Here is a 13,110-nt window from a genome sequence, read left to right as displayed (position 1 = left end):
TCTGAATAGTTTACTTGCTCGTTAGAAGGAGCACACATTTTTTCAGCAGACATGTTAATATGTTTTATACAGGATAGCCTAATTTTTCTCCAATTTTTTTTTCAGATTAAGCTGCTCATTTAAACGTAGCCCTATTCTCTAATGTTTCTCTTAACGACCAACTGACACCACAAGACAAAATGAAATTCTCTTTCCAACAAGATGGCGCTACATGACACACGCCTCACAGATCCCTGACACGAGTTAATGACATGTTTACGGAAGTGAGAACAATAAGCAAAGGGCTATGGCCACCACGTTCCCCGGGCCTCTCATCATGTGATTTTTATTTTTGGGGGACTTTAAAACAAAAAGTTTATGCCAACAATCCTTACAATCCAAACCAACCAAAAGAGAACATTACCAACGTTATCTGGAGAATCACTAGAGAAAATCCACAGGCAGTATCTGCAAACGTTGTTAAATGTGCCCAGAAATGCATAGATGTCAACGGGGAGCACTTTCAACATCTTTTATAACACTACAAGTAATTTAAACAATAAAAAAAATGTTCCTCATCTCTAATGCATTTTTTCTGGGCTACTTTTAAGTGGGCCACCCTGTACACGCACCAATTATACCAACATATGTGAATCAAGTAAGATAAAGGTATATCTGAGGATAAACGTCTGCATCTCATATGTGGAGCTTGATAAATCTAATTGGCTTTTAAGGCATATTAAATGGCTGAACCCGGTGGAAAAATATTGTTTTATGACAAAGAGGGGAAAACGATATGTCATAACTAGCGAGCCCAAGAATAGAAAAAGCAAGAGAAAGTCGAGTTCATATTGTGTATTTAGGCATGAATTATGACATTTTTTCCCAAGCACTCAAGGGCCACGCTGAAGTGGAAAAACGGCTCGAGATCTACCGACAACTGAACTGGTCTTGCAAGTCATTAGCAGAATCTAAAAAGCTAATAACACCGTTTTCCCATCAGCGGGTAAGAGAACACGAAACGCATTCAATGGAAAACACGAAACACCGAAGTGTAGTTTCAATCATATGTCAACCGGCATGTCAGTACGAGACATGTAAAGAATGGAAAGAAAATTGCAAATAGATGGGTATTTAACTTAACCCATGACGACTTCATAATGGCTTCTCCGTACGACCACAGCGGTCCTTCTTAATTGTAGCTATTGTTGGTAATTGCAAAGTTTACAAACGAATTCTGCTGATTTGCTAACTCGCACAAAAGCCTTTTCTTTCTTTCTTTTTTTTTTTTTTACAAACCGCAGTGATATTGTTTGGCCCCTTCACGGAAACGTTTTCGTTTTGAAAAGTCAATAGGTATAATCGTTAATATATCATTAAACTATTATAATGAAGAATTGGCGTCTGTGTGTATTCAACGTAATGTCACGTTTCTATAAGTTGTTGCGTCATATTTGGTTCCTTAATAAGTTTATTTAATATCCCAAACATTAAACATTACGTGTTATTGAACCTTCTTAATTGAAGCAATTTTATACATTATTTAATTTTTATCAGTATCATAATTTGTGTATTGATTTTTGCGGACTGTTACTTTCATCTTCATAGTTGTTGTTGTTGTTGTTGTTGTTGTTGTTGTTGTTTCACCACGTTCCGGCCAACTCATCCTCTGGCCTTCTTATGTGGTTAACCGCAATGATATAAGAATGTTGAGTCTTGGGTAAAAGTGCACTGGGGGACCACTCGATGACTTATCTTTAAGAAGTTGATTACGAGGAGGTTGAAAATAAAAAAATGTCTTTCGGAATAAACACCCTCAACCTCCCCATGTTAAGAACGGCTTTCGGAATAAACACCTTTAGCAGGTTGGGCAACCAGTGCACATTGGCCGTCTTCGAGTAGTAGTACCCCAGTCTCACACAAGATACTTGTAACTGTATTCGCAATAATGACTACCTTCCACAGTTGTTGTCTCACCACATTTTGGTCAATTAATGGCGCAGTGGATAGAGGCGTTGAGTGAGCATTATCTGAAGATAGCGGTTTCAATTCTACCCAAAGTAGGCCAGAGGATTAGTTGGCCGAAACGTGGCAAGACAACAACTATGGAAGGCAGTTATAAGACTCAGCATTTCTATCCCGTCTCAACCTGAAGAACGCCAGGGGATGAGTTGAACAAAAAGTGGTGAAACAACATCAACTATGAAGATGAGGATAACAGTCTTACGTTATATATTGCCGCCTTTCATTCTATCGACGCCCAGTGCTAACACAGACTCCACAGTATTATGGTATTATCTTTTTATTTTCGAAGTATACACATATATATTTAACTACTTTGGTTAATATAGCTTAAGAATATTTCTGCTTATAAGGGTCTATCTTCGAGTTCTTTCTAGAAGTGTACGACACATTTCCATATTGTTCTCGTCCAGCGCGAACGCAGACCTCAGGATTTTACTACATTTACTTCGGGCACAACCAAAATTACAGTCTGATCCTAGTCTAAAAGCTAAGAAAATTTATTTTAGTTTAAGTTTCACCTTCTACACAACAACGTCATCAATTGAAATCCCATCCGGGGCGATCTCATTTTTTTCAAAAAAGAAGTAGATAATAATTAGAGGGGTGGGGGCTTTGCAAGGACATAAAATACGTTTAAATATGATATTTTAATTTGTCCAGATTTCGTATATATAATTATTAGGGCCATGACAAGAGAATATTCGTTTCGTTATTTTGACTCTCGAGTATATATCAGTTAATATATTATATGTTTTTAGATAGAGTAATGTGCTTCTCGATTATTTAACTGTGTCAGATATATACTCAAGAGTCAAAACAATGATAAGAATATTCTATTGTCATAGCCCTAGTTATTATAGAGTCGTGATTTCAAAAGTAAAACAAAAGTATTTAAGTGCCATCAGCTAGGTTCGAAACCGATAGTGTAGCATTGAACGTTACCACTGTACCAACATGACAAGCATATACACCGATTAAAAAATAAAAATAAACTAAGACGAATGCATACAATTTATGGTACTTGTGCATTTAACGTAACTCAGCATTTGCTCGGCTTTGTCCGGCGCATGACGTCAACAGCCGGATATAACCGAGCGTTGCCGATTAAGCAGACGAGAATTTCGCTATCAATTGGAAGTGTCACAACTCAAGAAACGCTTATTTGAAGAGAGTTAAAAAAAATGTTGTTTTAAAAAGATAACTGACGAAATAATAATGAATATTACAAACCTTGCGGACCAGCTCAAGACCCCAGAGGCTGCACTAAACTTTTGCCATCAACGGAAATTGTTGGCAGAAGAGAAAAGGTGTTTACATTTTGGCCGGGATTGTGTACTCGCAAAGGGAACAAGCCTTTCCGACGGTTACGGTTGGAGGTGTAGAATTGTAACCTGTCGTCGATGGACCTCCATTAGGATTGGGACCTTCTTCTCAAAATCCCGACTAACCATCGCGTGTATAATAAAAAATAATATACTTATGGGCGTTCGAGATGGCATCTACAAAAAATCTCCATCGCGAATGTGGGTTACGTTCTCGCCACACAATTGTGGATTGGAAAATTTTCCTGCGTGATATATGCAGGGACTATTTTCTTAGGAATCCCCGGCAGATTGGAGGCCCAGGCCATACGGTAGAAATCAACGAGTCCGTTTTTAATCGCAGAAAACACACGTCGGCAGACTTCTGACACCGGTCTGGGTCTTCGGTGGATACGAAAAGGAGGGTTTCTTGGTCACTGTACCAAATAGGAACGCCGAAATCCTCCTTCCACTAATAAATAAAAAAAAAAAATCCTTGTTTCTGGCAAAAAAAAAAAAAAAGATAAAAAGTCCTTGTTTCTGGCGAAAAAAAATGTGCAAATAATCCTTGTTCCTGCTCCCCCCCCAGAAAAAAATGCTTTTTATTGCCCTTTTTCAGGCCTTTTCTATTTATTTGACATAAAGAGTTAAAAAAAAATGAACTTTTACGTGTTTAAGACATAGACAATGTTTTTTTACGTTAAAAATTGAAAAAAAAAAAACAGTTCAGACAAAAAAAAAGTTTTCTATTATTTAACAAAAAAAAAAACTTGTTTTATATGTATTTACTTTGAAAACAGAAAACAATTTCAAACAATAATAATAAAAAAAAAACATAAATGAACGGTAGGTGTTTGCTTATTTAATTTTTTTATGTTTCTACATTTTACAATTTCATTGTACAGTTATTTTGTTGTAGCGTTGTTTTTATTTTATCGCCAACGCTCGGTTTTATCCGGCTGTTGACGTCATGCGCCGGACAGAGCCGAGCAAATGCTGAGTTACGTCTGGTTCGTTAAATGCACAAGTACCCAATTTATAACGATTTTGTTCAATTTTGACCCATTTTTGACCCCTTAAAAACTATTTTAACCAACTAAAGCCCCATAAAAAAAACGGCCCGTAAATAATCCAATCATTTGAGACCCCTAGCGCTGCTCTGCGACTTTTAGAATTAGGAGGAGATAGAGTTTGAAAATATGGAGAAAGACGGAACGACAGACCAGCCAACAGACCAACCGACAGACAGACCGACCGATTGACTGACATATAGTCGTTTATATATAAGATAACACACGCACGAAGATGAAATTATCTTAATCTTTATCATTCTATATATTGGTTGGATTTGGAACAATTCATTTTGAAATCGGTAAAATATTTATTTGTCAAATTATCTATATCAGATAACCCGTTGCATTTCATCGTAGGCGATTAAACTATTTTATTAAAACTAGGCGTGGAAGGTGATAACGTACGTACAAACGATTCGTGGCTGGTTATTTTAACTAACAACATTTCAACTACGCTAGTTAAAATGTTTAACCTAAAAAAGTATTTGCAACATTTTAGAAAGAAAACGTAAATGTTCAGGTGACACTGAAGTTACAGAGACTTAATTTTTATAGATTTTATTATTGATACTTACTAGGAATTCTCGTAAAGATCAACATCAGAGAGTACTCACTAACAATAACCGGTTGTGCTCCCTGGACTCTGGATGACAACAAGTTTCCTCAGATTTCAAGTAATCTTCGCCTCTTTTGATAATCTTCGCAAATATTTTTAGCGTTATTGCAACAGCCGCTTTCATTTGACTGCTAGCTCTCAATGACCATTGGTTTTGACCAGAATTTGGGTAACAAACCTCCCAAAGGTGCCAGTCGTCTAGGCACTCATCTCGTGAAGGTCTCGTTAGTGCTTTCTCTCATTGGTATTTTCATCCTCCTTGATTCTTATAGACTATTGATGTGGCGCCGCCTCATGCCGGTACTACCATTTTTTACAGGGAGGTGAGCCGTAGTTAACTAATAATTTTTAGTTTTCAACAAATGATGATGATGATGATGATGATCATCATCATCATCATGATCATGATCATCATCATCATCATCATCTATATATAAATAGGATAGCGTGTGTGTTATTTTCTTTGTCACACTTACATCTGTGTCGTTTAATTGTTATGTACTTCCATTTATTGTCATAAATAATTTTATCAAGAATTCTTCATAAGTTTTGGTTTCGGTTTCGATTATAGTTAATGACACTCCAATAATTTGTACGGCACAATCACGTTTACACACCGGTTCTTGCCAGATCACCGAAGTTAAGCAACGTTGAGCCTGGCCAGTACCAGATGGGTGACCATTTGGGAAGGCTAGGCGCTGTATGTACCTTCTGGGAAGGTTGAGCGTGGGTGAGCACTCTCACCCTGTAAAAAGAACTCCTCGCTATAAAATCATCTACAAAAAGTTGAAGATGGACTATGCCTCGTGTGAATCCGTATTTCCGATAAACTTCCACTGTCAGTTGAAGGCGAAATACCCGGGACCGAGCAAGTACAATAAAAAAAGCGTTATCTCCGTTCCTTTTTTTTTTTTGAGAAAACCGTACGTATTATCAACTAACAACTCTTTAAGAAAGTGAAATAATTCGCAATATCTTTACAGTTGTAGTTATACCGAAATACGATTTGGCGAGTGCAAAAAAGCCACCGGCTCGAATAGCTACTCTCTTTTTCCCCCCGCTTCCTGGAGATATGCTTTCCTCTTCACTTCTAAAAGCAAATAGAGCTCTTGTTAACATTTGCTAGCAGCACTTGTTAGCAAGAGATCCTAATGTTACACTGGAGAGGATGATATAAACGTGTAGATTCAGTCATGTTGTATAGTTACATATCTAGACATCTGTTATACAACGAGATATCACACGGGAATATATTACAGTTCGTACTTACATAATGAGTCCACTGTGGAATTTCCACAGGTCCCGCTAGTAACTCATTAATGTAAAAAAAAGCAAAACATGTGACATTCATGTGTAGTTGTACGGCATTTACAATCCGTGTCTTTAGCTTTTCAACATACTCAATATTACTTTGACGCAAAATGCTCATATTCTAACGCTTCTCCTCTTGTCAGCGTGACATCATTCTCAAATACACTTAAAATTTAATTGCATAAGCACAACGGGGGTTTGACTTATACGGCGTTGCAAACACTGGATGACGTCCATTAAATATGTTCATGCTACGTAATTACGTGATGTTACTTGACCTTCGCATCCGTTGTAGTTATTCTTTTATTATTAGGACATGGTGGGATAGTTAAAAAGAAAAAAAACAACTGAAAAATATAAATATTTAAGAAATCAGATAATAAAGATTGAGGTAATTTTCAACTTGGAAATTCTAAGATGAATGTTATAAATAGATTGAGCGTATCTATAATTAAGAATAAGATATGAATCCTTATGACAAGCGTTTACATTATCACATTTACATAAAGGTATCATATTTTATAAGAAGAATATATAGATGTTCATACCTTTTCTTTATCCGTTCTTCTGTCTTCACTACTGGGTTCTGTGATGCACATACAACGGCCAACACCATAACCGATTGAGACACTGTTTCTTTCTTCTTTTGTGAAACCACAGAGCAACATTTTATATTTTTAAAATATACATTTATTTCAGCTGTCTCAGTGATCTTCACAAGGAGTTTGCATTTCGTGTCTACATGCTTGTTCTTTCAGCCCCGCTTCCTGACTTTGAAGCACGTCTGTTCACTTTCGTGACCAAACTCAAACTCTTCAATCTAATCTTCTTGACGTCTTGACCTGTTAGTTTCGTTACGTCATCATCAAGAGCACACGTCTCCTGACGCGTGACCTCTGTTACGTACGCAACTGCTCAAGGTTATTTTGTTTATTTAACTTAATTTATGTAAACATCTTCAGATAAACAATAAATAATTCCCAATCTAAACTATTTAACAACATCACTGGATAGAGGGATAAATAGATAGGTAGACAGATAGATCGATAACTAATTTAACTTTTAACAATGTTATTATTTAACACTAATATTCCTAAATGTTCAATTTATTTCTATTTTAATAAGCATGCAATATGTTTTATTTTCTGTCTTTGCTCTAACGTAACTTTTATAGCAAATGTATATTAATAGTCGACGAGTTGATTGGCAATGCTCAAAGATATCAGCGTTCTCCAAAATGACCCGACTGAAGCCAGGGAATACTACATTACATTTATGCTCTCTGTATCTCTGTCCTCGAGTAAAATATTGTAACAGAGCGCATATGGGCGCGTATGGAAATATCAGCATTAGTCGAAGGATGCGATTGTATTAGCCGCAGGAGCAATGTTTAAACGCGTATGCAAATTGGCAAGTGTGTTCGGGCTTGCATCTGAAGAAAAAGAAAAAAAAAGGACACCACGTGGTCGGGGAGAAAACAGTCGACGCCGAAGGAGATGGACGTGTAAAGCGAAAGCGAGAATAGGCTGGTTGGTGCCAGTGTGCGGTCAGAAGAAAGAGTGCGGTTGAAAAGGATGGACGTAAATGGCTGTCTACTGCCAGCGTGTATTGGAGCATAGGCGAAAGACTTTTAAGCTGGTGTCGAGACGGTAGGGAAAGAAAACGGTAATTAACGCCTTGTGTTAAAAAAAAATAGAAAAGTCGATACAGATTTTTTGTTTGTTGTTCACTTCGAACGGTGCAGGACCGCATGGGGCTCTGAGAGAGGTTTGAACTGTAGTGAACACAGGTTCGAGCGAAATGGCTACGTTATATCGTGAGTAATCTAAGGATAGTATAAATTCTGTATAGAAACTTTTGTGCAATAAGATTGTGGGGTCTAAGTTCATGTCGAACATCTATAACCCCCCCACCTCCAAGAAAAAACGTTTTACTTTCTTTTATTTTATTTGCCAGATGACTTCGACGACTCTCTACCCAAAATACCTGAACAAAAATATTTAAATTATAAACATTTTATTCATAATTTCGTTGTAAACACAAAAACGAAGATTTGCATGTTTGTTCATACAGACAAACAGTAACATTTTGATAATTCCGATAAAATCGATTTATCTTTAAAAAATAATTGTAAATGAAGGCAATGAAAATTAAAAAAATCAATTTGCGTCTGTAACAGTGTGTAGAATGTGCTTTTTTTTTAAAATTGCATTTTTACCCCAAATAAGGTACAGTTCCATTTTGATGTAGGGAGCTATTATCTGGGACATAAATTGTTGGGATACTATGTAGAGAGTTGAGAAGTAAGATGTATGTTTACATTACACTTGAACTTCTGCATGTCAGTACAGTCAGGGAAGCATGAACCTGGAAGGGAATTTCAAAGTCTAGCAGTTCTGGGGGAGAAACTGTAAGAGCAGAAGGCTTTCTTACATCTGGAGGTCTCTACTGTGTAGGGGTGGGATTTTGTTGCTTGTTGTCGGGTTTGTCGGGGATATTTAGGAGGAGGTACAAGGGATTATATTTCGTCGGAGCATCGACCATTAAAATACTTGTAAAACAGGCAGAGAGATGCAATATTTCGTCGATGGGACAGAGGTTGAAGCCTAGTTGACAGTGCAGGGCCTATTACGTTGGCGACTCTCTTTTGAACCCTGTCCAGGAGTGAGAGACTAGTAGCAGATGATTTCTTTTTCCACATTGTAGAAATAGATCGCAACTTGTTGAAAATCACGTCCACCTTAAAGTAAAAAGGAGGAAAGAAACAGTTGAACACCAATACTAAAGTGTTGTCACGAAAACAAACAAACAAAATTAATAAATAAAACATGTTTACACAAAACTATTTATTAAAACCAAAACAAGCATCAAATCAAAAAGCAATAAAAAACCTATATAAATAAACCAGCAGATGCATGTATTTGTGCGTCGGTCTGTCTGTCTGTAAATATTTAACCGATAAACTCTTAAACAACTGGTTGAATAACACTGAAATTAACAGGAAATATTAATCAAACACCAAGGATGGTTTATAACGAGTAAAATCTTTGATTTGATAGATCATTAACGTGTGACCAGACGTGTGTGGCCCCGACAGATCGCCGACTCCCAACGTCGTGTGTTGGAGATTTTTCATTCAACTATTCCTCTGATGGCCGGATCGTTATTTTCTCGCTGGTGACTGCCGATGGGAACACACGTGGGTTCACAAAGTAGAAATATTGAAATAAGTTGTGGAACAAAGAAAGGAAAAACATAGCGCCAATGCTTCACATACATATCAGATGGAATCTGTGTGTGTGTGAAACTATAGTCCAACCCCCGCGTACTACCAAGGCTAAGCTCGTCTTTCAGTCGCAATTCGGCTCTATTTCTGTTTCGCAGTCAACTCTAAAAACTGTCCAAACGTTGTCGCTATCAACCCCCATCCGCTGTGAACGGTGCGATTTATATTATATATATGTGTGTGTGCGTGTGCGTGTGCGTGTGTGTGTGTGTGTGTGTGTGTGTGTGTGTGTAGATAAATAATAGATAGTGCGTCTATTATGTAAAATTGAATTAACTTGAAATCGGACGTTTTCGACATTACAGTTACTGTGAGAAATTAACCCAACATTTAGCATTTTCGAAATCACTCAAGAAAATGCACAAAGCCATTTGATGTGCAGAGCTAAAGAAAGGAATACTACATCAAGGTAAAATAACTTGTAAGCGATAAGTATTAAATGGATAGATTCCGACACAGAAAACTGCAGACATTGCTCACAGAATGCGAGGACTAAAGGACGAAATTATGAATGTGAGAGTGACAAGGATTCCGAAAGTAAATCCAATGCCCATTTTCTTCATTCTTTAATTATCTCCTTAATCATGACTATCAACTCACTGGGAGTTTTCACACAGATCATCAAAGATTTCTTTTTGAGAACAACTTGTGGTGTTGCCTTCAGTCTGAGTGATAAGAAATCCTCTCAGTGCTCGCCACCTCTTTCAATAACGTTTGCTAATTAATTAGCTCTATCACAACGGACGTTTCTCATTGGTCTTCAATGGTATTTGGGCGGTAATAACTCTCCTCGAGGTTCCAATTCTCTTCGCATTAATCCAGTGGGCGGGGGGGGGGGCTCGTTAGTGCTTTCTCTCCAGTTTTTTTCCAGCATCCTTGACCCTCCTAGACTATTTGCTATGGTGCCGGTTTATTTTTCTTTTTACAATTACACAGTTTCAGTTTTATTCATTGCATGTGGCGTTTCTTTGTGTTTTCTTCTATAATAGTTTCTATGTGTACGGCTCATGTGTATTAGTCTCATTCAAGGTTTTTCATTAATATTTTTTTTTTTTTGCAGTTTTCATTATTGTTATCCGTTGTATCTTATCAGTCATCCCTTTGGTTCCAATTTCTCTCATTCTTTTTCCAAAGTTTTTCGTGATCGTTCCTCGTGCTCCTACTATTATTGATGTTGTCTTGACCTTTTTCATCTTCCATATCCCTTTCTGGCCAGTTCCGTGTATTTGCACCGCTTCTCAGTCTCCTTGATATTCACTCTGTGGTCTTCTTCTTCTTCTTTTTATTATTATTATTATTACTACTACTACTACTACTACTACTGGGGTTGGGGAAGAGGCGCCCGACTAAGATATGCTTAAATATGATATCTTAATTTGTCAAGATTTCGTATATATTATTATAGAGTCGTGATTTCCAAAGAGAAAAAAAAAGTATTTAGGTGCCATCAGCTAGAATCGAAACCGTAACATTCAATGCTGGTGACGTCACTACTGTTGCAACGTGACACATATATAAACCGTTTAAAAAATTAAAATTAACAACAAAATAAGATGAATGTACAATATGTTTGACCCATTTTTGATCTCTTAAAAACAATTTTAACCAGCTAAAGACACATAAAAGAACAGCCCGTAAGAAGTTCAATCATCTGAGGCCCCTAGCGCCGCTCTGCAACTTTTAGTTTCGGAGGAAATAGAGTGTGAATATATCAAAACAAACAGACAGACAGGCAGGCATATAGCTGTGCATTTATTTATTTATTTATATTATTATTATTATTATTATTATTATTATTATTAATTATTACAAGGGAATCATTATTTATCAAGGTATAAAGGCTATTCAACAATAAGGGCTTAGGAGTGTTAGGTGAGACAAGACCGTAATGATCGATGGCGGCGGAAATTGTATAGAATTTGATTATTTAAGAGAACGGTTCAAAAAGAACTTATTTACATTGGATATTCTTCTTCTTCTTCTTCTTCTTCTTCTTCTTCTCATCTGATCGTGTCTATTTTTATATTCTTTTTGGGCTAGTTTGCCGCATTCATTTATTATATGTTTTATTGTTTCGTCTCTTTGTCCGCAAAGTCTGAATTTGCTGTTTTCTTATGTCTTGTGAATCCCTGATTTGATGTTGTTGGTTCCAATCGCGTTATCTAATGCGGCTGTTATTAATGATTCAGTTTCCACGTTTAAGCTTTTTTTTGTAGCCATTTCCAAGTGTTTTTTAGTTAGTTTTTGTAATCCTTATGAATCGTTCATATAGCTGTTTCTCTTCTCATTTTTCTTTCGTTATCTTATTCCTCGTCTCTTCTCTTTTTTTACAAAGGAGTCACCACTTATCAAGGCCCAGAAGCCACTCAAGCATAGTGTACAGTGGTCAATGGGATAATGTCAGTTTTCATTTTTCTTTCAATGTCATTTTTTCTACTTGTTCTCTTTGTCTTCTTCTTCTTCTTCTTCTTCTTTCTTTCTTTCTTTTCATGTTGTTATTATTTCATAATTTTATTTCAACAATTCCTTTCCCATTGCGAAACTTGGCGCCATTTTCCCTTTGTTATGTATTTCTTTGAACATACGCAAAAAACAAAAAAAGAAAAAAAATCGCAGGGCAAATAATAATATTTGTGCTGACCTTACGAAACAGTTCTTTGTTTTCCTCGTTTGGGTGTGGGAATGATTTTATGCCCCTTTGACTGCACTCAAACTAACATTAATCTCTCATTAAACTGCAACTTTACACGGACTGAATTCCTTTATAAAGCCATTGCCTTCTACAAAGCCTGTCCGTCGCCCAACTCTACAGCATTTCCAACCTCAGAAGACAAACTGTCCAGACTTTTGTGTGACACTGTCGCCATATTATGGCCTTATTATTATTATTATTATTATTATTATTATTATTATTATTATTATTATTATTAGTTTAAATGGATGAAACTAAGGCTGAGTATGTGAAACGTATGGACAGAGAAATGGCAGAGGAATTGACAGGGAAGAAGATGCACGAAAAGTTCTTACAGGATGTATCAGATGTGGCAAATGAAAGATCATGACGAAGACTTCGAGCTGCGTACCTGGCTAAGAGCACGGAAGCCCTTTTTTGTGCTGCACAAGAACTGGTATTAAAAATCAAACTGTTCTATAAAGTGACTCAAGGATAGAGTGTTGCTCCAGAATGCCGGATTTGTGGAAACTTTTCCGAGTTAGTTGCGCACCTTCAACAGAGTGTAGATGATTGACAGAGAGAGAGAGAGAGAGAGAGAGAGAGAGAGAGAGAGAGAGAGAGAGAGAGAGAGAGAGAGAGAGAGAGAGAGAGAGAGTACCGCAGATGGTACAACTGCACAGGGCTTCGGATATACTGGCAGGTTTATAGGAAGTTTGGGATAAAGTGTGCTGGGAAGTGGTCTGAAGAGGTACCTGATAAATTAAGAACAAGTGATGGTTAGTTGGTTGTTTTTGTTTTACGGCATATCAACCCTTTTCGAGTTATTTAATGCCGAATCCAAAGAT

At 36.9% G+C, this 13,110-nt stretch overlaps 1 protein-coding gene across 1 annotated transcript in view; it reads right to left on the bottom strand.

The window, feature by feature from the left end:
* Positions 1 to 7,111, bottom strand: part of LOC145243007 (uncharacterized) — an 87,142-nt gene extending 80,031 nt beyond the window's left edge. The window contains exon 1 of the mRNA XM_080106128.1: positions 6,854 to 7,111. Within this exon, the coding sequence (XP_079962254.1) occupies positions 6,854 to 6,973 (120 nt within the window). The 5' untranslated portion in view covers positions 6,974 to 7,111. The remainder of the gene's footprint in view (positions 1 to 6,853) is intronic.
* Positions 7,112 to 13,110: the final 5,999 nt, after the last annotated feature.

This window comes from Euprymna scolopes, chromosome 21, assembly GCF_053919585.1.
Source record: "Euprymna scolopes isolate OS-2025 chromosome 21, ASM5391958v1, whole genome shotgun sequence".
Taxonomy (NCBI): domain Eukaryota; kingdom Metazoa; phylum Mollusca; class Cephalopoda; order Sepiida; family Sepiolidae; genus Euprymna; species Euprymna scolopes.
The sequence above is the reverse complement of the archived record's forward strand: the minus strand, read 5'-3'. Positions and strand labels throughout refer to the sequence as shown.